General features: G+C 35.1%; 2 protein-coding genes across 8 annotated transcripts in view; one reads left to right on the forward strand and one right to left on the reverse strand.

Annotated features, from left to right (window-relative positions):
* emp2 (epithelial membrane protein 2) overlaps nt 1-5,742 on the forward strand; it is a 29,047-nt gene extending 23,305 nt beyond the window's left edge. Inside the window, exons 2-5 of the mRNA XM_022676002.2 lie at nt 463-586; nt 3,864-3,963; nt 4,640-4,780; nt 5,105-5,742. Coding sequence (XP_022531723.1) covers nt 509-586; nt 3,864-3,963; nt 4,640-4,780; nt 5,105-5,274 — 489 coding nt within the window. The 5' untranslated portion in view covers nt 463-508 and the 3' untranslated portion in view covers nt 5,275-5,742. The remainder of the gene's footprint in view (nt 1-462; nt 587-3,863; nt 3,964-4,639; nt 4,781-5,104) is intronic.
* Nucleotides 5,743-9,079: 3,337 nt separating this feature from the next.
* Nucleotides 9,080-25,113, reverse strand: atf7ip2 (activating transcription factor 7 interacting protein 2). Of its 7 annotated transcripts, none has more exons than XM_007245565.4 (13): nt 24,837-25,112; nt 22,041-22,117; nt 20,521-20,652; nt 18,936-19,010; nt 18,738-18,790; nt 14,125-14,171; nt 13,943-14,010; nt 13,791-13,833; nt 13,620-13,678; nt 13,459-13,483; nt 11,654-12,951; nt 11,194-11,258; nt 9,597-9,736 (listed from the first exon to the last, which is right to left on the reverse strand). In XM_007245565.4, the coding sequence occupies exons 2-12, from the start codon at nt 22,110-22,112 to the stop codon at nt 11,229-11,231; spliced, it is 1,902 nt and encodes a 633-aa protein (XP_007245627.3). In that variant the 5' UTR covers nt 22,113-22,117; nt 24,837-25,112; the 3' UTR covers nt 9,597-9,736; nt 11,194-11,228. The 7 variants fall into 7 exon arrangements, with proteins under 7 accessions (XP_015460366.3, XP_007245630.3, XP_007245629.3 ...); XM_015604879.3 differs by having other exon boundaries at nt 9,599-9,739; nt 18,738-18,787; nt 24,837-25,113; XM_007245564.4 differs by having other exon boundaries at nt 9,599-9,739; nt 24,837-25,111.
* Nucleotides 25,114-25,547: the final 434 nt, after the last annotated feature.

A 25,547-nucleotide genomic window follows, 5' to 3' on the forward strand; every position in this document is an offset into this window, starting at 1 on the left:
TCCAGCAAGACGTGCACCAGCAATTTGTCCTCTTTTGAACTCTGGTATGTCTGTTACCCATAATGTTGTGTGCATTGCAATATTTAGAGCAGAACTGTGCTCTTACCCTGCTAATTGAACCTTCACACTCTTCACGCTCTTACTGGTGCAATAATGTGCAATTAATGAAGATTGAACACCAGGCTGCTTCAATTTATCCATGAAACCTCCCACACTAAAATGACAGGTGTTTCAGTTTCATTGTCCAACCCCTGTATAAGGCACACTATCAATTAGCAACGTGTTTCGATAACAGTGTGCTTACAGTGAATGACATGAGATTGATGTGGGCCAAAATGCTTTGTGAGTCTCTTTGTTACTGATGCTGCATTCTGGGAATGATGTCACACCCCATTCAGATAATTTTACACTATTATGAATTGTATACTGGCTAAACTAATGTTTATGTTTCTCTTTATTTAGGTTTGACCTCTCTTCGACCTTTTGACCTCCTGTTCCAGTGTCAGCCATGTTGGTGATCTTGGCCTTCATCATCCTCTTCCACATCATTTCAGCAATACTGCTCTTCATAGCAACTACTAACAGTGTGAGTACACTAACCAACCCTCCTGTATTACAACTTGTAGATCAACATTTAGATAAATATCACCAGCCTAAATTATACACATATACAGCTCTGGATTAAATAAAAAAATAAGAGAGCACTTCAGTTTCTGAATCAGTTTCTCTGATTTTGCTATTTATAGGTTTATGTTTAAGTAAAATGAACATTGTTGTTTTATTCTATAAACTACAGACAGCATTAATCTCAAATTCCAAATAAAAATATTGTCATTTAGAGCATTTATTTGCAGAAAATGAGAAATGGCTGAAATTACAAAAAAAGATGCAGAGCTTTCAGACCTCAAATAATGCAAATAAAACAAATTCATATTCATATTTCAATTTCAGAAATCAATATTTGGTGGAATAACCTTGGTGTTTTTTAATCACAGTTTTTATGCATCTTGGCATCATGTTCTCCTCCACCAGTCTTACACACTGCTTTTGGATAACTTTATGCTGCTTTACTCCTGGTGCAAAAATTCAAGCAGTTCAGTTTGGTGGTTTGATGGCTTGTGATCATCCATCTTCCTCTTGACTTGATTATATTCCAGAGGTTTTCAATTTAGTAAAATCAAAGAAACTCATAATTTTTAAGTGGTCTCCTATTTTTTTTTTCCAGAGCTGTATGTCCTTAAATTCATTGTTTTTTAATCATTTAAAAATGTTCTACATTGTAGATTTACATTTATACAATTATTTGATAGAATGTTTTATATTATATATTCTTCAAAGTAGCTTAGATTAAACTTGCTTAGATGACAGCTTTACTCAATACTTTGCACAAGTCACAAAGACTACCAAAAACTTTATGATGAAACTGGCATTCATCAGGGTAGCTCCAGTAAAGGAAGAGCAAGAGTTCTTCTGTTGCACAGGATACGTTTATCAGAGTTACCAGCTTCGGAAACTGCAAATGAACAGCTACCCAGATCAATACAAGCATCTAAAAGCTTCACATATTTTTTTTTTGTTTGTTTGTTTGACTGTAATTTTAAGTTACTACATGATTCCTCATGTGTTCCTTCATAGTCTGAATCACTTCAGGATTCATTTACAATGTAGGAACAAACAAAAAACATTGAATATGTAAATAGTGTGTGTCCAAACTTTTGCCTGGTACTGTAGTTCAGTATGTCAGAGTATGTTAATATACATTGGCACACTAGTCTTGAGCGTATTTGAGTTGCTCTTGGGAGTGAAGGTTGTGTCCTGCTCTGTGTTTGTGCACTCTGAGTGTGCACTCTTTCAGTGGCATTGATGTAGATGTTGAAGTGCACTTTGAGCAGCAGGAACTGCCCAGACTGAGAAGAAAAAAAAGCAGCCATTGATTAGCTGTGCCAGATTAGAGCTGGAACTAATGCTGCCTTTAAGTTGCTGCTCACTCTGGAGGTCGTGAGTACGGGGTGATTTATGTTCGAGTGGTTTTGGAGGAAACGCTGTAGCTGCCCTGGGAAGATCTCTCTCTCTCTCTCTCTCTCTCTCTCTCTCTCTGTCTCTCTCTCTCTCTTTCTGTGTCTTTTTTGTTCTTTTCTTCTCTCTTTAAACGTTTGAACTCGAGCCCAGGCCTCGGGGAATTCCTGCCCTGTGCCCAGAGTTTCTGAGTAGGCATGGACCTGCCATGACCCTGACCTGGAGAAGAAGAAGAAGAAGAAGAAGAAGAAGAAGAAGAAGAAGAATGAATTAAATGACTTAACAATGTTGATACTATTGTTTTTCTGTTCTTAAAGAGTTTAGCAAGGTTTTATTCTGTAAGAAATATTACTAGCATATACACTAATCAGCCATACCATTAAAACCGCTGATATATAACAGGAAAAACATTGATAATCTGGTTCCATCAGGTTTATCTGAGGTCATCCAGACTATGAATGAACACATAAGTAATCATGTAGTGACTCTGCAAAGCATTTAGGTGCTCTTATCTGGGAAGAAACGTATCCTGTGCAACAGAGGAACTCTTGCTCTTCCTTTCCTGGAGTGGCCCTGATGAGTGCCACTTTCATCATATAATTTTGTATTGGTCTTTGCGGGGACTGCACTTGAGGACACTTTTAAAGTTCTTGAAATGTTTCAAATTGACTGACCTTCATTCCTAAAGTATTTTTTTGTCTTTATTTAGTTGAGTAGTTGTTGTTTCTCATGATCTGGATTAGAACATTACTCAAATATTCACTATTCACTGTATACCTGTAACTCTACCTCTTCACTACTTTACTTTAACTGATGCTCTCAAACACATTATTATTAAGAGGCAAGAAATTTAAGTAATTAACTCTTGCGCAGCACAGCTGTTAACTGAAAGCCTGAATTCCAGGTGACTCTACCTCATAAAACTGACTGAGAAAATGTGCAAAGCCAAGATGTCATCTAAGCAAGAAGAATCTAAAATATAAAACATATTCTGGTTTGTTGAACATGTTTTTCTTTGTAGTTTGAATTAATTTAGTATTAATCTAAAAGCAGAACATTCATTTTTAAAATAATGAAAAAAAAAAACACTCAATGTAAGGTGTGTCCAAACTTTTTACAGGTACTGTTCATATTAGGTATCTAGTAAAGTCTGTTCTTGATGTTGATGTGTTAAAAATTATGGGGGGTCCTCTGTGATTTTACTCCTGTCCAGAACGACCATGTACGTGTTTTTCTCAGACGTCCTCGTGAGAGAAAATTTTAGGCTGAATTATCTACTGAACGTGGTCCTCCAGTAATTTTAGTCCCATCCGGACGCCCATTCCTGAGTTTCGTCTCCTCACGTTTAATAAAATAGCTATTTGTGCACTGCCACGCACTGTAATTACACTTTGAGCGTGCGTTTCCACGGAGATCCCAGTATAAACACAACAGCGAGAGGAAATGGAGGAGCTACTGAACACGATGTCATGTCATGTAACCAAGAAAGCCCAAACAAATCAAAGGTCCTCCTATTTTTTGAATTGCAGTCCGGATGCAGGAGTTTTATCACTGAGTAGAAGTGTAAAATATTTTTCACAGACGTCCCCCTGAGAAACTAATCCTGTCCAGATAGGGTGTAAGACACTTTTGGAGGAACTAAACTGTGATAACTAGAGGACTATGGGTTTAGAACTATGGGTTTTTATCTCTAAAAGTGGATTTTTTTTTAAGTAGCACCACTAATTAATTAATACAAATAAATACAACAAAATAGGCTATTTAACTGTGTGTGGTATTTAATATTTGGCCAAATGTTTCATTTTAGTGTGTCTCAAGTAAGTACCTGTTATTTTTGTTGTTTGCAGGCTTGGTGGGTTGCTAAAGCAGGGAACTTCTACACTGACCTGTGGTACAGCTGCAACGTCACCTGTGTCGATATACCAAACAGTGCGGCCAAAGATTCGGGTAGGTTATTGTTGTTTAATGTGTTTTTTTTTTTTTTATCATATAACTTGTCCCAAAAATCCTTAAACCTTTGTGTTTTTGAATATATATATAAAATATGGACATTTTAGGTATGAACAAAATTGTGAGATGAAGGCAACATAACTACACACCAACGATTGAGAAGCCTTAAAAACATTTATAACAGACATCACAGATTAATAGAAGTGCAATTTTCTAGTGTTAAAGTGAGCTTTAATTGAAATATGTAACTAAAATATTAAAATATTACTCCAATTAAATTCTCATGATGCTCAGTATGGTGTATGTTTATGGACAAAGCTCCGCCCTCCAACAAAACAATCCAATCAGCTTGCTGGTAAGGCAGCAGCGTAACGATTTAAAAAGGTTTGGAATCCACATTACACACAGATTACTGTAATGCACTGCAGAGTTCAAGTAACAAAATACTGGCCGAAGCTCTGCTGACAAAAGCTGCTAGTGCCTCTATCCTGATCATGTTCTGAGTTACTTTAGACAAGTAGAAATAAATGTATTTTTAAATAGATATCTTCTTGAATAGTGAACAAACGTGAACAAAATTGAAAGATAAATGACAAGAAAAACAATCACTGAATGACAGCCGTTGATTTTGCATGTTTAGCAATAAATGCTCTGCTCTGTGTTTTACCTTCAGGTTACCTTCAGACTATTCAGGCTACCATGATCCTGGCCACCATCCTGTGCTGCGTAGGCTTCTTCGTCTTCTTCCTGCAGCTCTTCCGTTTGAAGCAGGGAGAGAGATTCGTCTTCACGGCCATCATTCAGCTCCTGTCTTGTAAGTTTTATTAGTTTTTATTGATTATTATCTTCAGCTTGTCATAGAAAGTGTGTCCCTTCTCTCATATAGTAGAGTCAGGAGGGAGAGATAACAGAGTTAAAGAGAGGGAGGGAGAAATGGGGCGTTGGAGAGTTGTGAAAACTCCTCATGACACATAGAGACAGAGAGGTGCAGGGGATTTATTGGTTGTTAGACCGAAAAGGGGAGGAGCTTCAAACAGGTAGATATTCAAACAGATGCAGATATTCAGTGAAACTGGTTTTTCTGTGCGTTATAAAGCTCTAACCTGTGTCTGACTCTCTGCACTGTCTTTCTGTGCAGCTCTGTGCGTGATGGTCGGCGCCTCCATCTACACAGCCGAGCGGACGAGCTTCCAGACGACGCCCGTGCAGGAGGGCGATTACGGCTACGCCTTCGTGGTGGCCTGGGTGGCGTTCCCCATGACCCTCATCAGCGGCCTGATGTATCTAGTGCTGAGGAAACGCAAGTAGATGAAGTTCACAACAGCCGACCTCACCAGCTGCCACCAGCTACAGCCTTTAGCCAAGAGAATTTATTTTGTAAATATTCTTTTTTTTTTTTTTCGTTTATTTGTTTGTTTAAAAAAAAAAATGTAGTTTAAAAAAAAAAAGTCAAAATGTAATATTTTGGAAAAATAAAATCGTTTAAAAAATGATAAAATAAAAAGAAATAAAGAAAAAAAAAATAAGAAGAGCGTAACATTAACCGACCGTAGCATACTGGAAACTAACTGTAGTTTTACTTTTCCTTAAATTTAAGTTTTTACGTTGAATTTTTAACCTGTTTTACTCTGTGTGTGTGTGTGTGTAATGTGTGTAAAAAGTTTTGGAAATTGAATTGTGTTGCATTGTGGGGGTTTGAGTTTGTTAGGAATTTAATAGAATTTAACAAACAAACTTAAGAAACAAAAATAAAGTTGAGGGGAACGGGGGGGGGGGGGGGGGGGGCGTGACATACATAAAAAAAAAACAAAAAAAAAAAACATTGTAAAACAGCATTTATAATACTACATAGCGCCTACATAAGCCTTTCATTACAAGCCTCCCACCAAGTCCAGTACCACCTTTTTATCTTTATTCAGTGTTTTACTGATTTTTATTATTTTATATATTGGAGATTAACCCTTGTGTGGTGTTCATATTTTTGTTACTTGTTTACTTTGTTACTTGTATTTAATTCAGCAAAATTAAGCAATTCTACATTAAAATGCTTTACACATGCTCGCTTCACCTAAATTGCAAGCAATATAAACAGCTTACATGGTTAATATTTGCCCTTTACCTTTCTTATGTTACATTTCTTTTAAAAAGTGCTACTCTTTTTTTATTAGTTTTTTAATAAAATGTAAAAGAAAATGAATTAAACTCAAGATATGAGTAGAAAAATTGTCAACAGTGTGTGATTATCGAAAATGTGTTTTGATATATGTTTTTCACAAAAAATGAGCCAATGCCAATGAGTTTGAGTTAGAAAAAATAACTTTTTTTTGTATTATTTGATGAAAAATTAAAACGGGTCCCACAGACCCGAACACCACACAAGGGTTAATATCAATATCAATGAAGACATCAAAGCTATGAAAAGGATCAAATACATATAATAATAATAATAATAATAATAATAATAATAATAATAATAATAATAAATCAGAAAAATTGGTTTAGAAGCTAAAGGGATCTTTACATTTTTTACAGAGCTGTATATGAAATAATGTAATAAATGTAAAAAAAAAAAAAGTGTCAAATAAATCTAAATATCTTTCATACTTTAGATTATCATGCACTGATTCCCCATATGCTAAACATTCTCATCGTTAGCTTAATGAATTCCATATTTATACTCCTTTGCAGTTTTAAAGTCTTCAGTATAAAAATATAAAGGTATAAAAATATGTACATCAATTGTCATGAAAGGCTTATGCAAGTTTAATGTAGCTTAAGTTTAAGAAAGTTAAACTGAACTTAAAAAAAATGAAGTGTTACTAAAACATTCACATAAAACCACTACTTAAGCTTGACTCCATTATAACAACAATAATAAACAAAATACATAAAATAAAATACTGGGGTGAAATAGGCTTGGAAAACTGGCATCATTGACTACAGTCGGACCACTTACTACAATCCACTCCTGTCATCCTTTACCTTGTGTGAGATTTAAAGGAAAACAAAGGCATAAAAATACAGGTGCATCTTAAAAAAAAAAAAAAAAAAAAAAGTCAAAATCATTAAAAAGTTACTTTTTTATTTCAGTAATTTAGTTCAGAATGTGAAACTCATGGTTTCATGGCTTACAGCCAATAAAAACCCAAAAATCAGTGTCTCAAAAAATTAAAATATTATTTATATAAGACCAATTGATACTTTTTGGCAGTGTGGGTAGGGTGCAAAGTCCTGCTGGAAAATGAAATCCACATCCAAACCATCACTGATTGGTGGAAACTTCACACTAGACCTCGAGCAGTTTGGACTGTGTGTCTCTCCACTCTTCCTCCAGACTCTGCTCCCTTGATTTACTTTAAATGAAATGTAAAATTTACTGATGATCAGTGATGGTTTGGAGGAGAGACATGTCATCTGCTGGTGTTGATCCACTGTGTTTTATTATCAAGTCTAAAGTCAGTGAAGTTTTGTTTTCCCACAAAATCTTACAGCACTTCATATCTTGCAGCTTCCCTCTGCTACTGACAACTTTTATGGAGGCGCAGATTTCATTTTCCAGCAGGACTTGGCACACTGCCAAAAATACCAATTGGTCTTATAGAATATTCTAAATTTCTGAGACACTGATTTGTGGGTTTCTATTGGCTGTAAGCCATAATCAACAACAATAAAAATGTGTTTAATACATCTATATAATATATGAGTTTCACATTTTGGAACTGAATTACTGAAATAAAGTAACTTTTTAACAATATTCTTTCTTTTTTTTGAGATGCACTTGTACTGTATATCTGATGATCTTAATTGTATTGCGATTGTATGCGCCACATCATACTTGAAGCTGAACAAATCAACATGGCAGGATGTCTGTTTTCAATGTGCCTTTGTGTGAAAGTGTGTATTAGTTCTTTAGCCAATTTCTAATTATACTGCATGTTGTATGTTACTTAACATTTAGAGAACCATCAATAGTGAAAGAAAAACAAGTCAGCTTCAAATTACACTGACATGCCAAAAGTCATGGGATAAGAGGATGTAAATGGATTGATCATAAAGACGTTACCCAAGGGAAAAGCGCCCACACTTAGTGCCATATATATATATATATATATATATATATATATATATATATTGTGAGGTGTTATCTTGTGAGTGTGGCCAGCACACACGTTCAAGAGTTCAAGCGAAGTCTGGTAACTGGAATATATGATAGAAGGTACTACCACACAGAGTGGACAGCCCAGTCAGTGGGCGGTAATGATTGTGACCGGCAGTGTCTGGGAAATCACATATATCCACACGCAATCCAGGAGCTACAACACGCATCCTACTTTCATGGGAAATGGCAAAACTCATAAGTCATGGGACACGATACTAGTCCATTATCTCTGACATTTGGCAGGTCATCTTATAATGGGATTTGGGATTTTAGGTTTGATATAGAAACTAGTAAAACAGTAAAATGAAAGAGACCAAAGCTCTTTTTTTTTAATTTTACATTTGTCTCATTTGTGTTTCTTCTTGCTTTTTAAAGTGGCGTTAGACAATCGCTTCAAGACGTTTTTGGAAACATTCAATTGAGCTGTATTTATTATGACTAAATGCGTTGCTGTTAATAATTTGTAATTGTTTTGTAATGAAGTATTATTTCTACAAGCTTGACTGTGTTTCCTGCTTTTATTCCCTTTCTTTATGAAATGTTCATGTTCATGCTGAATATTACAGAAGGCTTTCAAATGAAATTTCTTTGAAATGAAACCAATGGCAGCTTTTCGTTTGGATTTTTTTGAAGTTTTGGCTTGTGTGCTCTAGAAGAAGAAGAAAAAAAAGAAAAGAAGGAAAAAAAGAAAGTTTTGTTTAGTAGTTTTAGTACTTGCTCATGTTTCCAGTGACGGACCGCCTAAACTAAAGGGCTCAAATGTGTTTTATGTTTTTTTTAAATGTCAATTAAATGTATTTTACATTAAACTTCAACTCAACTTTTACTGAACTGTTACCGATGCTTTCATAACTCTTAACTCATCTATTCTGGACTTTATCTGATCCAGATTTGCATCATCAGCACAAGCCTATAAATGGTTCCAGGTACAAACTGGCTTTAGGGGTCCAAATCTGAGATAGTAAACGATAAGTATTACATTTTATTGTAACATTAAACACACTTCACCTGAGATTGTTGTATAAAATCATTTTTCTGAGAAAAAAAAAAAGGAATAATAAAATACTGCTAACAATACAACATTCCTAGCTTTGAAAGGTTGGGAAAGGTCAAAGACAGAGATCAGAGAAGGAGTACATGCACAACGCAACAGGGGTCGTATCCTTTATGGGATGATAAGAGTCCAGAACTTGAGTTCAGACCAAGCAATCAAGTTTTGCCGCAGGTAACAGTTTGAACGTCGCTGTACGGCCCAAAGCGGCCATAGACGTCCTTCCCTAGGATTATAAAGTGCAGAGCTTTTACTTCCGGTCGATCCGAGATCTTGCAGGCCATAGGCAGAGGCAAGGCTTTGAGCGGTCCCATAGACTTCCACTTGGAAAACGTGCCACTGTGGAACTCCTGGATTACATATATATGATAGGACTCCATATCTGGAGCATGAGGGTCCTCCTCCTCCACGTTCCACAGCAGGGCGATGCCTTTGGGGTTTTCGATGCGAGCCACTTTCACCACGGGCTTCTGGGGCAGGTTTTTGGTGGCAGCGGCTGCAGGCAGCTGACTGGGGAACGGCAAGTCCGGCAACCGAGGAAGTCTGAACTGCAGGCTACCCTGCTGAACACACGGAACAACAAGATGTCAACAGCAAGTTCAACAAGTCTGAACACTGGCTTTTATTTTATTCTTCTTTTTAAAAAGGGCTTCTTTTAACAACATGCTGTAACACAATTTATAGCAATATACACTACCAGTCTGTGTAAAGTCTGGACACACCTTCTAATCCAGTGTTTTTCTTTATTCCTCCACATTAATCCCCTGATCTAAACCTGATGAACTGAGATGGTGATTTGAGGTGATTTAATTGGGATGAGCTGGAGCTTCACAGCATGAAGGAAAGAAAAGCAGCAGCTATTGTTCAGCACCTCCAGGAACTCCTTCTTTCTTCAAGATGCTGAGAAAACTATTCCAGATGACTCTCTCTGGTACCACTTTAAAATAAGACTACCTTTATAAAGGGTTTATAAATGGTTTACAGTTAGTTTATTAATGATTTCTAATTAGGTTGTAAATGCCTTAAAAACCATTAATAATCAGTTATAACACATACGTAGGAATGGCAACAATATAGATGGCTGTGGGTTCACTATTTGGCAAACAACAGGTCATTGTTGCCCTTTCTACATATGTGTTATAACGGATTATTAATGATTTTTCTAAGGCATTTACAACCTCACTAGTAACTATTAATAAACTAATTGTAAACCATTTATAAACCCTTTATAAAGGTAGTCTTATTTTAAAGTGGTACCCTCTCTCTCATGAAGACACTGAGATTAAAATCTCACCAAGTGTGCGCAGATCTGTCCTCAAAGAAAAATGTGATACTTATGGAAGAATCTAAAGTAGCAATAAAACATATATATATATATATATATATATATATATATATATATTTTTTAACACTTTTTGTTTACAGTATAGCTTTAATATCGTCTTCAATATTAAATTGACAATGTAAAAAAAATCATAAAAAGAAAGAACACACATTAACATAAAATGAATTACTTTTTTCTGGTGCTGTATTTTTTTTTTTATTTTGGTTGATGCTGTATAATTTTGATATCTATATAAAAAGAGATTATATTTAAAGACATTAAAAAGACATGATACATAATATTTATCATATTTTAAAACACAGACAAAATCAATAGTCATATGTATTGCAGTGTTTTTCATTCAATTTTATATTCTCTCTGTAATGAAATTACAGTACTTCTCTTTAGCGGATGCTCCCAACAGGCTTACAATGCTAGTGCTAGGGGTTTAGCGTTGCTCATGCAAAGAAATGTTTTTTTTTTTTTTAAAGCTTAAAGTAGCTCAGAATGCTGGGGATGAACAAAGGTGGGCTATTTAACAAAAGTTTATACTCATTATCATGTTTCACTACAACCCCTACAAGTCCTTTAAGTACTGATGGTAATAGTAGTTAATTGAAACCAACATATGTAGTAGGTAATAAAACAGCCTTCAGGGGGTTACTAAACCAATCACAATAACAGTAGTCTTACCCGAGTTTCTTCCACAGGCGGTTTCTTGCTTTCCTCTAGAACCGGATATGAAGGTTTTGACGGTTCTAATGGGATAAAAGAAACGTTAATTGAAAACAAGTGCATGAAAAACAAAATATATACATTTGTCTGCTGAAAGAACAATGGTACTGGAATTATATATGTATCCTAATTGGTTATTCTCATAAGTTAGCCATCATCGGCACCAGACAGAGATTTTACCAATTGTTTTTTTATTGATTTTTCTGATTTACTGAGCTTTTCTAATAAACTATTCTAAATTACCGAATAAAAAAAGGAATAAAAATGCTACCGTATTTTTCGGACTATAAGGCGTACCGGATTAAAAGGCGCATTAAGCGAAAGGAAAGTCAGATAAGTCAAACTTTATTCCACTCATTCACAACAACTCTCGCCATTGTTCAGTTGTAACACATAAAATGCAAAACAATACACTCACTTTTTCAGTTAATTCCTCTTCCACAAATCCATCAAATCCTTCATCTTCAGTGTCCGAGTTTAACAGGTGGGCGATTTCAGCATTAAGCACGCCCGGCTCCCTCTCGTCATTATCAGAGTCAGTCTCGTTGCTGTAATTTAGCTGTTCAGTGATGATTCCGGACATGGTGAAAGCTCGGACGACGCTCGAGACTGACACCTTAGCCCAGGCATCCACGATCCATTGGCAGATAGTGCCGTAACTCGCTAGGCGTTGCTTCCCTGTCTTGACGAATGAGCGTTCGCCTTCGGTCATCCAGCGCTCCCACACAGCTCGCAGTTTAACTTTAAACGACCTGTTCACACCGATATCTAGTGGCTGGAGTTCTTTGGTGAATCCACTTGGAATGATGGCTAGCTCTGAATTGGTTTGCTGTACTTGGGTTTTGACAGTATCGTTGAGATGGGCGTGCATGGAATCGCAGATTAATAAGGACGGAGATTGATGGAAAAAGCCATTCGATCTGTTGGCGTAAACTTCTCTCAGCCACTCACTCATCATCTCCTCGTCCATCCAGCCCTTTGGGTTAGCCTTGACGATGACGCCGGATGGAAACGTCTCTTTTGGCAAAGTCTTGCTCTTAAAAATGACCATGGGTGGTAGCTTCTGACCATTAGCCTGGCAACTGAGAACTACAGTGAAGGAGGACTTCTCGTATTCTGTGGCGTGTATAGACACTGAATTGGTCCCTGTTGCCTCGACAGTACAGTTCACGGGGATGTCAAAGCTGAGGGGGACCTCGTCCATGTTGGTGATGTGCTCTGGCCGGATCTTCTTTTCAGTGATCTTGTTTTTGCAGTAGTTGCGGAAAAAAGCCAATGTTTCTTCATAATCCTTAGTCAGTTTCTGCGAGGCGGTATTTCTCGGGTGGATGGAGATATTGCGCCTTTTCATAAAGCGGAAGCACCAAGAAGGAGCTCCTCGGAAGTCGTCGATGTTCATGTCTCGTGCTACCGCCGCTGCCTTGAGTCGGATAGAGACTGTAGAGACGCTTCTACCTACTGTTCTCTGTTCAATAACCCACTGTTCGACTCGGTCCTCCAACTCTGGCCATCTCGCCTTTTTCCCTCGGAAGCTCTGTCTGGTCTTCTTTACTTGGAGCAGGTCATATTCTTGCTTCCTCCACTTCCGCACCATCGACTCATTAACGTTGAATTCTCTCGCAGCCGCTCTATTCCCGTGCTCTACTGCGTGACGGATAGCCTTGAGTTTGAAATCCGCTTCGTAAGCAAGTCTCCTAACCGGTGCCGTATTGGGGCCTTCATACACAGACCATAATATTGTTATATTGAAGCACAGTAAGTAGTATTACTACTGAATTCGACACAACGGAGCGCCGTGTACCACATAAAAATTATTTTAAGGTCAACAAGCACAACCAGAATTCACACATTTTTTTTTACAAAATTAAAGAATTTTAAGTGCGCCTTATAGTCCGAAATATACGGTAATAAAAAAATAATGAAGCAAATATGACTAACCAATAAGAAACGAAGATAAATACTGAACATTAAAAAGTAAACCATAAATAATAAATATTGACCAATTTATGATTAATGCTATTAATGGATGCTATATTTCAAATGTCATTTAAGATTTATCTTAAATGTTACCAAATTATGTATAACTGTACAATATTATACAGTACAAATGCTTAATACTAAATTAGTACTAAATTAGTAATAAAAAAAAAGTGCTAAACATTAAACATTTAAGTAATTTATAAATGATCACAAATTTCACACAATTAAAGTAAGAATTTGTACCATTTGCAGTGATTTCCTCTCGTTTCTGCAAAAGCGTGAAAAAATGAGAAAATTAGAAAATAAATGAATCAGATTATAAAAAGAAAGGTAAAATAATTAAATTTAATTATATATAATAATACATAATAATATGTATTATAATAGAACAGAATAGAATATACCAGCACTGGAGGTGGAGGGGTATCACTGTGGTTTCCGACGTTTTTTATGCTCACTGCATCTGAAACACCACACACACACAGTCACCTTCCAGCAACAGCAGCAACCACAACATGTAATAAACAAAGTAATAAAAATAATTTCTCTTTTCTCTTTTATATATATAAGAATACCTTCGCCTTCATCCGTCAGGTCCACAATCTCTTGCTTGGATCGCTGGAATTATGAAAGAGGAGAAAAAGAAAAAGCCAAGAACACAAACAGTAAGAAACAAAGCTCTCCTATAAAAGACAGAAAAAAGACGAGTGTGGATAGAGAGGTGTACCAGTCTCTGCCAGAAGCCTTCTTTAGGTTTTCTTGCGGCTCCTTCTCCCTCATCGTTGATCTCTATGGCTGAAAAAGAGAAATAAATCATACAGACCGACAAGGTCAAAGCTAAGTTCAGGCTGACCGCTGTAACACGCCAGCTGGCAGCTGTAACGTCAGTCACCGGAGTTATCAACACACCTGCTGATGCCGACGTGCTGTCATCAGAACATCCTCCATTGGCAGAACTGTGAGGAAATGCAGCCAAAATGAAAAATCACTCATAAATACACGCAATAATAGAATAATATGCAGGTCTGTCACAATAATTACGTTATCAACTTATCATACGATATAGGAACACAACTAGGGGTGCGGTGAGACATGAGATGAGACACGATGTGAGAGCTTAAAAAATTTTTTTTTTTTTTCATTGCAAAGATAAAAAATATGATTGAAAATATTTATATTTATTTATATATATATTTATATATAAATAAACAGACTGAACAGTACACAGACTGACCACTGACCACTCCCAGTTTCCTACATGGCCACTGATTGCTTCAGCACAGAGACTGTATGCACTTTGCACTTTAATCATTTCACTTATATGCACTCTGCACTTTAATCAACCTGGCCTACCTCTACTATTATACACATATGGACTATATACAATGTACCGCTGTCACTACTGCACTTTAAACACTTTAACTTTAAACAGTACCTCATCACACAAACATAAACATACCAATAATCTTATTGTAACTATTGTTTGTGTCCCCTGTACTTTTGCCCTATAAGTGTGTTTGATGTCCCCTGTACCTTCTGCCCCTACACTGTGTGTTTTGTTTTGCACTTCTCTGTATCTATCGTCTGAGCACTATTTACTCTGTCCTACACTTTTCTTGTCTGCACTGGAGATCTAGCCTAATAGTGTTTCGTTTTACTGTACAACCCTGTATCAGTATAATGACAATAAATTGAATTGAATTGAATATATTCAACTGTAACTCAAAATTCAAATAAATTCAAACACACAGTGTGATCTATTTTAAGTATTTATTTTGTTGTTGATGATTACAGCTTACAGACAATAAAAAAAAACAGAAATCAGTGTCTCAGAAAATTAGAATGTTATATATTCCTGCTGAAAAATGAAATCCTCATCTCCAGGAAAGTTGTCAGCAGACGGAAGCATGTCATCTGCTGGTGTTGATCCACTGTGTTTTATTATCAAGTCTAAAGTCAGTGCAGTTTTGTTTTCCCGCAAAATCTTACAGCACTTCATATCTTACAGCTTCCATCTGCTGCTGACAACTTTTATGGAGATGAGGATTTCATTTTTCAGCAGGACTTGGCACACTGCCAAAAGTACCAATTGGTCTATAATATATATAATATTCAAATTTTCTGAGAAACTGATTTTTGGGTTTTCATTATCTGGGAGCCATAATCATCAACAATAAAATAAATTATAGCTTAAAATAGATCACTCTGTATGTTTAACACATCTATATAATATATGAGTTTCACATTTTAAAATGAATTTCTGAAATAAAGTAAGTTTTCAATTATATTCTTTTTTTAAGATGCACCTGTACGTTTTTCTAGCCTCTTTAGAGTGGACTGTTGAATCTAAATTAAAGCCATTCATTTCAGCATTACTGTGTCCTTTAACTTAACTCAGTTCCTCAGTGACATATACATAGTCCTATAATGTGTATTTTTTGCTCCTACAGTTATGTTCTATTTTGTTGCATCCATTTCAACAATTCTAATTATTTAACTAAATGTTTTACATTCTATAGAACTTCTTCTGACTGTTCTTCTGACTGTTTCTAGAACAAAATGTTCAAATATAAAGTTATTAAAATTTACAAGAGGATTTTTAATTCTAATAAGAACTAATTTTATCATCTGCTCACTTCATTTATCTGATTAAATTTTGAATTTGGTATCAGTATGCAGAAACGTGTCTGTGCTCTTATGGGTTAAAAGGGCATATCTGCTTTATTACGCTATATAATAAGCATTATTTCAGTGGCATCAAATGATCTGTGGTAATAATATAGTTTCTTGCTATAATGTTTGGTGCAATAACGTATGTATGTATGTATGTATGTATGTATGTATGTATGCATAAACCATTCCTTAAGAAGTTTACACAATTCATATGATAATGTGTCAACTTCACAACATTAATAAATATATTTTAATATGAACACTGCACTTTAGATTTAATGAAGACCTAACCTAAAGCAGAAATATTTCTTTAGTAGAGAAAAATCACTATTCACAGCCTCCAGGTGGCACTCTTCTGCCTCAGATGTTTGGAGAACTCTGCACTACAGACTTCATTCAAACCAACCCTACAGCACTTGCTTCTAACTGAGGCATTTTATTAGGAGCACTGTACTCATACTGAGCAGAGCAGAGGCTGCAGTCAGTGTGTGTGTGTGTGTGTGTGTGTGTGTGTGTGTGTGTATGTTAAAGAGACAGGAAAATGATTCTTATGATCGATAATTCCTGCTATTTGCTTATTTAGGAGTATTGAATCTTCTTCAGTAACACATATGTTATAGTGGGCAATTAATCAAGATAATATTGTAGCATATATATATATATATATATACATACATATAAAAATAAAAACTTTAATGCTATAATGTTGACAGCCCTAATATATATGTATATATAAAATATATACATATATACTAGGGCTGTCAACGTTTAAAGCGTTAAAGTTACTATTTTTTTTCACGAAAGTTAATTACCAAGTTTGACGCCGCCTATTCTGCCGTAATCTGCCCCGCCCCCTCCCAACGCACTGGTCTGTTGCCTCGCTGAACAGAGAACATTGTTTCTCTCTTTCTATTTCTCTCTCTCTCATTCTCTCATCCTCATTTTCCTGCCCTGCTCCTCATCCCTGAGATTTTTATTCTCATCTAATAAAGTTTGAATTCAGAAATCCTCAAAACCAGCCTGAGACATTTACAATTTATCATGCATTCTTTTTTCCAGCACCCTACGTTGATTTTCTCCCCTCAAACATACAAGGATATAGTACAATTTTAATTGACACCACTAATATACAGTAATTGCATTTTACATTTCTTACATTCATTCTTTTATTTACATTAAAATATCCACTATAGAAATTTGCGTCTGAAGAAAAACAAATGTGATTAATCACAGTTAATCACAGAATTTAGTTGTGATTAATCAGATTAATTTTTTTAATCGATTGACACCATTAAAATCTCATCATGCAGCGTTTTAGGGTCACACCCCTGCTCCTGCCCATTTCTCATGATAATGAAATGGTAAATCAGGCACTCATGTGTTTCCAAAAAAAACGGATATTTAGAGAAAAGCAGTTGCGGCTGCTAAACAGAAGGCTATAATTAACAGACTGTGCTGTGACCGGCTGCTTGCAGCACACACACGCAAACAGAAACACACACACACACACACCGACTGTAAAAAGGCAATCAACACCTTTTGAATGAAGTAAACGAACAGCGTGAGGCAGAGGACCGGCGGACGTAAAGCTGAATGAATAGCGTGCGTCTCGCTCCGACCTCACAGACTGGTTAAAGACCTGCAGAAGCCAGGCCTGCAGGCTACAGGCACTGCTGAATCAACACAGCACCGCACAGATAATGCAGCAGGCCAGCAAACTGAAGGTGCCAGTGGGGGGGGTTTGGCTCAGCTCACAGAAGGCTTAAATTGGTGTTGTTATAAAAGGCAATAATTTGTGTTGCAGATATTAGAGCAACTTCTATTATTAGAGGTTGTTAGACTTTGATACACTATTTATTTGTCCGCTTATTTTCTTTATTTTAACGATTAACTGGGCCCTTCCATCTTATACCCATATATATATAAAATCAGTTATTCTCTTTACTATTGCAAATAAATAAATACATACAAATAAATGTACATGCAAATGAAGCACACTTTAAAGCTGATGTCCAAAAGTTTTGGGATTTGGGGGATTTAGGGTCCTCTCTGGTGAGAAAGGGTAATTGCATCGAGCATGCGGAAAGAATGAAAGAGAGAGAGAGAGAGAGAGAGAGAGAGAGAGAGAGAGAGAGAAAGAGAGCTCAGTCAGAAACTTTACTTCAACTACACACTTTGGTTTTACTATGGGTAAATGAGCTACTGAGCTCTGAATTTCCTCTTCTGAAGTCTCCATTGCTCCACCAGCCGCTCGCGTTCAGTAAAACTGAGCCGGATCCTCTTTTAGAGGCTGTACGTGTGACGTAAGTACGTAAAGATTTGTGACGTGGTCAGAAAAACTCCCGCGAAAAGCGTCACTCTCTCTTTACTTTAACAATATACTTCTAAAATATGCTAATATTTTTATTTATTTATTTTCAGTTTACTTAATTTGTATTGCTTAAAGGCTCTAGCAGTTTACTGCAAATATTTTACACTGGATTTTGTATAATTTCCATTGACTGGAACTGAGTTGCTTAAATAACAAAAATTGAGGATTAAAAAAAAAAATAGTGTTCTATGTAGTTCTCAATTGTAGTTCTTAAAAGTGCTCAATTTTTGCCCATATTTCTAATTTAAGGTTCTATAATAAAGGATTCAGAGCCTTAATACATTTTAAAGCATGTACTATTCAACAAAAGATATATAATTATATAATAACTACCATATATTTAGATATATTTATGCAGTAAATAACAGTTTTAATGTTTTTTTTAATTAATAGTATTACGTCCTTCTGGCCATTGAAACATCTATCAGCACATTTTAAAACCTCAGTGACAGATAAGCTTTCTGTTTGTGTACTGTACCTGAATCTTCTTGTGTCGGATATACATGGAAGAGAGTTTGTTGGCTGCTGCTGCTGAAACACACAGACACAAGCAAACAGTAGAAATTAGACTTTAACTTTTGCTAGGTCTAAAGAGACTTTAACAGATTTGTACAAATGATGAATATTAATTGACTAGTTGAAGTAATGATGACTAAGGCATGACCTTATACTGTACCTTTTTCTGGTGCAACTCTTTTCTTATAAACGCAAAAGCTGCATCCCCTCTTCGCTTGATCTTTTTAACATGTGCCTAAAAAAACAATCAAACAAACAAACACACACACAATTTAGCAAAAGAACAGAGAAATGGTGTAAAATGTGAGAGTTCATTGGTGCATTGATGATAATATTAAATACGCATTTAAACATTTAAGGAAGTAAAAACTTAATTCACAGTGATTAATACGATTATAGCAAGTTCCTATAGACTCATCTATAGGAAAAGGGTTAAAATGGTTAAAACAATAAGAGACAGAGTGCCATAATAAATACAATACTTGTATAAGAAATGCTGGATTGACACAGAAATTCCTTCCTTTGCCATCCAGAATGTTTCAATAAGTTAGTCTCAATGACTCAATGTTTTTTCCTAACACCCTTAATGCACCACTTTTTCAAATTATGGGCAATTCATCAAAATTTAAATAAAACTGACATTAAGAACCTTTAACTGACTTTATTTCATCTATATTGGTAATTTTGGCTCTTTCTTGGTTTGTTTTATATATATGTATATATATATATATGTTTTTATTTATTTATTTTCGCTTCATTTTTGTTAATATATTTTATATGTTTTATATTCTGTTAGAATTTTTCTTTTTAAAGTTTATGAATGTTTTTTGCATTCTTTTATATCTTCTGCATTGTAGATTCATTTAAAACACAAATATGTTTAATATTTTACATTCTTCTTGATAGATAGAGACAGCTCTTCTCATCTTTGCTGCATTTTCTCAGTCAGCTTTATGAGGTAGAGTCACCTGTAATTCAGGCTTTCAGTTAACAGCTGTGCTGCTGAACTCATTAAGAGTTAATTACTTAAATTTCTTGCCTCTTAATAATAATGTTAGTTTGAGAGCATCAGCTAAAGTAAAGTAGTGAAGAGGTAGAGTTACAGGTATACAGTGAATAGTAAATATTTGAGTAATGTTTTAATATAATTTAACTAAGTAAAAAAAAAAAATCATTTTCCCAGGAAAGAAAGACCAAGAGTTTCCTCTGTTGCACAGGACAAGTTGATCAGAGTTACCAGCCTCAGAAACAGCCACAGGTTAACAAACAGCTCCCCAGATAAGAGCACCTAAATACTTCACAGATTATTTTTTTGGTTTGTTTAACAGTTTTAAGTTACTACATGATTCCTTACGTGTTTCTTCACAGTCTGGATCACTTCAGTATTAATTTACTACAATGTAGAAAAAAAAATGAAAAATAATAAACGGTAAGGTTTCGAGTGGTATTGGATGTATATATATATTTTTTAAGGTTTTAAAATCTCTCAAAAGTGCTTTTAAAGAAAGGGCAATATTTTCAGAGGGAAGTATTTGTCTCTTTCATGTTATTCTTTAGTAATGTCTGTATTTGCCAATCAGATAATATTGTTATTTGTGTCAAAAATGTGCATACTAAAATTTATAATTTTAAATGGGATGAGTGACAACCTTCTGTGAACAGCAGCTGATTAAAAATGCATGTGTGGACATGAATGGGTAATTTGCCCCTTGTTCATTCATTGTTCATTCATTGTCTGTACATACCCCCAGTTTTTTGAGCCTTGCATCATATTTAGGTTCACTGTCTATCTCCTGAATTCTCTCCATCAGAGCTTTCATCATCGTGTCAGACCTTTCAACAGCTGCACGCACCTCATGGGAGACCATCCTTCGAACCTGTGATCACACACACACACACACACACACACACACTCTATAAAGGAAGTCTCTATATAGAAAGTGACACTAGCACACCAGCTACTATTTGTAAACACTTACAAGCTGAATGAAACAGCTCTCTAGTGTAAATTCCTGAAAGTCATAAAAAGGTCACAGGAAACCTATAAAAATGGTCTTCAAATATTAAAACAATTCTTAATTATGATTTAATTTTATTTAGTCCTTAGTCGTGCTGGGCCGTGGCAAAAAAGTGCATCACTGTATATCTCAGTTTTTTCATTGACGGTTTCACGCCATATCAGAATCAGAATCAGAATCACTTTATTTCGCCAAGTATGTTACACATACAAGGAATTTGTCTTGGTGAGAGCAACATGTGTATGACATGTAACAAATACAGAGACTATAGACAAACATCACACTACAAAAGAATGAACAATAAACAATAAATAGAATAAGAATAGAGTTAAAAGTTCTACAGAAATAAAGAGCACTGAAGAGTGATAGGAGCTAAGAGCTAAATAAAATAAAATAAAATCTGTACTGTACACATATGAATATATTATTAGAACCGAATGTTTCTGAGGTAGGTTTATATTAAATATTGCTTAGGAAGTTACAGAGGAACATCTGTATAGCTGTGCAAATAAGCAAAGTGCAAGTGAGCAGATTGTAAATCCAGTCAGTTGTGAATACAGTTCAGTGAGTGAGATGTTTGGAGACTCAGAGGTGTCCACTGTGGTTAAGGAGTGCTACAGCTCTGGGAAAGAAGCTGTTAGCGTGTCGTGTTGTGCTGGTTTTGATTATCATGGTATTTTTATTATTTTATTCATTTATTTTATATATAGAGCTCTGGAAAAAAATAAGAGACCATTTAATTATGATGTTTTTCCTTGTTTTTACCAAATTGAAAACCTCTGGAATATAATAAAAAGCACGATGGATGACCACAAGCCATTAAACCAAACTGAACTGCTTGTATTAATTCTAATTATGATTTTTTTTTTATGCTGGTATTTTAGTTCAAGCAGACAAGAGCATGCTCTCCACGTTTTTTATTTTGTTTTCTTTTTACCTCGCTGTGCACACTTTTAATTTTTGGCGCATGTTTCATGCAAAAGTATCGAAAACAGGCACTGAATTTTTAAAAACTTTTTTGGTACTTGGTAGTGTCAAGACATTCTGGTCTGTGCTTTTTTTGGTATCGAATTTCGATACCCAGCCCTATACATGTAAATATTTTCGAAATGTTTTTAGTTCATCTAAAAGTCCCCAAAAGTGCCTAAAACTATTATGCATTTTAGTCAACATACTAAAACGAAATTAAAATCATCTGTCAAAATGAACACTGTTGAAAGCCAGACTACAGTCAAAGGTTTATTTACCTCAACTTTAGAGAGTGCTGCAGAGGTTGCCCCACAATCAAACAATTCCTCGTCAGGTCTCCTCCTTTTCATTTTTTCTGCAAGGACAGACAAAATATTAATTTTTGGAAGTTTTATTTTCATCATATATTATACACAGACCCAGCGAATACAGACAATAACACTTAACATTTGTCACCTCTGTAGTAAGGGCAAAGTTCAACGAAGCACTTTTCAAGAGCTTTGTAGCCAAGACGTGTTCATAAAATCTGAAACTTATTTGTATAAAATAATTAACTGAATTTGAGATGCTAGCAACAGATGGGTCTCCTCGAGAAAATCTGCACAGTTCATAACATACAGAAAAATGTAAGCATTTCTTACAATAAATAATTGGTTCCCTCAGTTTAACTATCTAGTCCCTCAAATTAATAATTTGTTCTCAGTTTAATAAAGCACTGCCTCAATGCAAAAATATCTTCCCTCTAAATAATAAAAGCACACTCTTCGTTTAATAAATAATTCCCCCAATTTAATAAACCTGTCCCAAAGATTTATAAATGATTCTCAATTTAACAACCTGTTTTCTTAAATTAATATGTTCCTGTTGTTTAATAACTCAGTCCCTCTATTTCCCAATATGTTCCCTCAAATTAACAAAGCTTTCCCACGGTTTAATAAATTATTCCTTCAATTTACCAATCTTGCTCCTCAAAATAATTACATGTTCAATCTGTTTAATCAGCAGGTTTTAAGATTTGTTTTGTTTCAATTAAAAGAAATAGTGTTCCTCAGAGAGCAGAACAAAAAAATATATAATAGCATCAATTTGCTTCTGCTACTGGTCCTGCAATAACGATAATTATAGAGATAAGACACTGGAAAATAACTATTTCAAGAATGCACCACTGCAACAAAATGAATATAACATTACATTTTGTTTGGCATCATTATTGCAATGCATTCAATATGAAACGGCACAGCCTTGACTGAGATTTTCACCAATTTGTTACAGAAGTCAATGATCCAACATGTCATGATAAGAAACAATGCACTCCATATATCCAGGATTGAAGTAACATAAACAATACTAGACTGATTTAATCTCCCTCTAGTAGATATTATTTAACCAACAGCAAAAAAGTTGTAGTGTTTTGAGCCAAATGACATTGACCTGACTCCCACGGAGGAAGTCAGGCAAAGCAATATAAATTGTGTTAGCTCAAAATTGCTTTTCTTCGTCTTGCAAATTTTCATGACTTCCTGGGTATTTTTTATTTTTCCAAAACTTATCTTTTTTAGGTTTTTCATGACCGTATGTACCCTGATGGCCCACATGGACCTCAAATAATATGACGCTATTTTAGTGTATTTTTGTATGGAGTCTCTATAAGTGGCATTATGCAACACAAAAAAAAAAATAATAATAAAAATAAATCAATCAACAAATAAATAAAATCAAGAGCTTAGTAGTCAAGCGGGTGTTGTAAACATTTCGTGTATTTGTGTGCATAAAGTGACATCCCGTAAAAAAAAAATAAGCAAACAAATAAATAAATAAATAAATAAATAAAGTGTGACTACAACTTACAAAATTTAGCGTGGGAACTAAATGCTAATGAGTGGCCACGAAGGTATAGACATTTTAAGGAACACTTTCCCGGAGCTTCCTAGTCAATAGGGTGCTGTGAATATTTTTGTAAATATTTTTAATATTTAATATTAAAGTCGTGCTCATGACTTTTTATTAAGGTGTGGGAATGAGATAGATACAATATGGCACAGCCCCAGACTGCACCACAACAAATAACGTTACACATTCTCACCAACAACCTATAGACTTCCAGTTTAATAAATCATAACTCTATTAATTTAACAACTTGTTCTCGCGAATGAATGTTTAACAAAGCATAATAAACCTAAAAATATGGGTAATAAATGTAACTAAAATTTAACTACTAAAGTTAGCTTAAATTACCCATCCACGTGTTAAACAGGGGAGTATGTTAAACTGATAAGATAGTGGGCTAACGTTAGCTCTTGTTTGCTTCACCTTTTATGTCTTTATTACTTTAAGCAGCGACTATTTATTTAAAATTTATTAATCATGTTAAAATACACAGTTATGCAGCTACAAAACTTAGTGGAACAAGTTCTGTATAGCCTAGAAAGTGCTGTAAAACTACATTTACCATTAGACTAAGCTAAGCTAAGCTAAGCTAAGCTAAGCTAGCGGACTGTTTCCTAGCAATAGAGATCAATCTCTGAAAGCTAATGTAGCTGGCGTTAGGATTTTAGCTTTTTATTTCAAACAATAAAGCAGCATTAAAGCGCGTTTTAGTTAAAAAAAAAAGATTAATGCTTCTTACAGCTAATTAAACCCGAAAACATTTCTTAGATAGCTAAATAATACATATTAAACCTCAAATATAATATAATACAGTGAAGTTTAGCTAACGCTTGCTAACTTAGCTTAGCTACCCAATATTAACAGCTATACAAACAGTTCAGGTTAGCTAAGCTAGCGAAGCTAAGCTTGCAACGCAAGCAATGTTTCTAGAACAAAATAACGACATAAAACCTCCATAATGAAGCTAAACAGCAAGTAAACTAAAGCTGTCTATTATAAATCAGGTTTAATCATTAGAAGAGCAACATCAGATTTCTGCCACATTAAAAATGAATCAATCCCAGCACTGAATGAACGTTAACGTTAGAGTTCTGCTATAAAACAAAGCGCTGAGAACTGCTACTGTCAGAGCTCTCAGTCTCTAATCCAGCTGCTCTTTGTGCATTTATCCTCTTAACTTTACTCACCTGTAACTGATATAAAAAGCGGATAATAATGTAAAATCTGTAGAGTGATCTGTGTCTGTAGCTCCGCGTTTTCCTGCACACAGCCTGACTGGGGAAAAGAAGGAGGGGCTCAGTGGAAGCAGCTCCACTTCACCAACATACAACCAGGTGTGGATGCTGCTGACACAGATACTACTACAGTCCTGTAGTATCAGTCCTGTAGTGTCAGTCCTGAAGTATCTGTCCTGCTCCCAGTCCTGTAGAATCCCTCATGAATGTCTTTCTTTTTAAGTATATACAAAACATATTTTAATAACGGATAGTTGTAATATAACTAAACACAAACATATGGAAGCCTAAGGAAGCCCATTTCTGCCACTTGCCACTACGTCATAATTATGAGATAATGCACTCAGACTTAGTATCTCATAATTATGACTTATCATCTTAAAATTATGACTTGGTATCTCAAAATAATAACTTAATATCTTATAAATATGACTTGTTATATCAAAATAATAACCTAGTATCTCATAAATATGATTTAGTATCTCATGATTCTGAGTTACCATCTCATAAGTATGACTTACTATCTCATAAGTATGACTTTATATCTTATAATATAAGTGCTGAAAACGAGCTTCCATACTCATTTTAATCACATCTTCTCATTCCATATTTTCTTTAATTCTTTATTTTATAAATGCTCTACATTGTAGATTCGTTTTAGAT

The sequence above is a fragment of the Astyanax mexicanus genome, chromosome 19 (genome assembly GCF_023375975.1).
Source record: "Astyanax mexicanus isolate ESR-SI-001 chromosome 19, AstMex3_surface, whole genome shotgun sequence".
Classification (NCBI taxonomy): Eukaryota; Metazoa; Chordata; class Actinopteri; order Characiformes; family Acestrorhamphidae; genus Astyanax; species Astyanax mexicanus.

Excerpts from the sequence above, each read along its gene's own strand:
- atf7ip2 (XM_007245565.4), bottom strand. The coding sequence starts at position 22,112 with ATGAAAAGGAGGAGACCTGACGAGGAATTGTTTGATTGTGGGGCAACC. Across the intron at positions 14,172-18,737 it reads TCCGACACAAGAAGATTCAG|TTCTGCCAATGGAGGATGTT; the intron begins GTACAGTACACA and ends ATTTCCTCACAG. Across the intron at positions 11,259-11,653 it reads AAGAGGAATTAACTGAAAAA|AACCGTCAAAACCTTCATAT; the intron begins GTGAGTGTATTG and ends TTATCCCATTAG.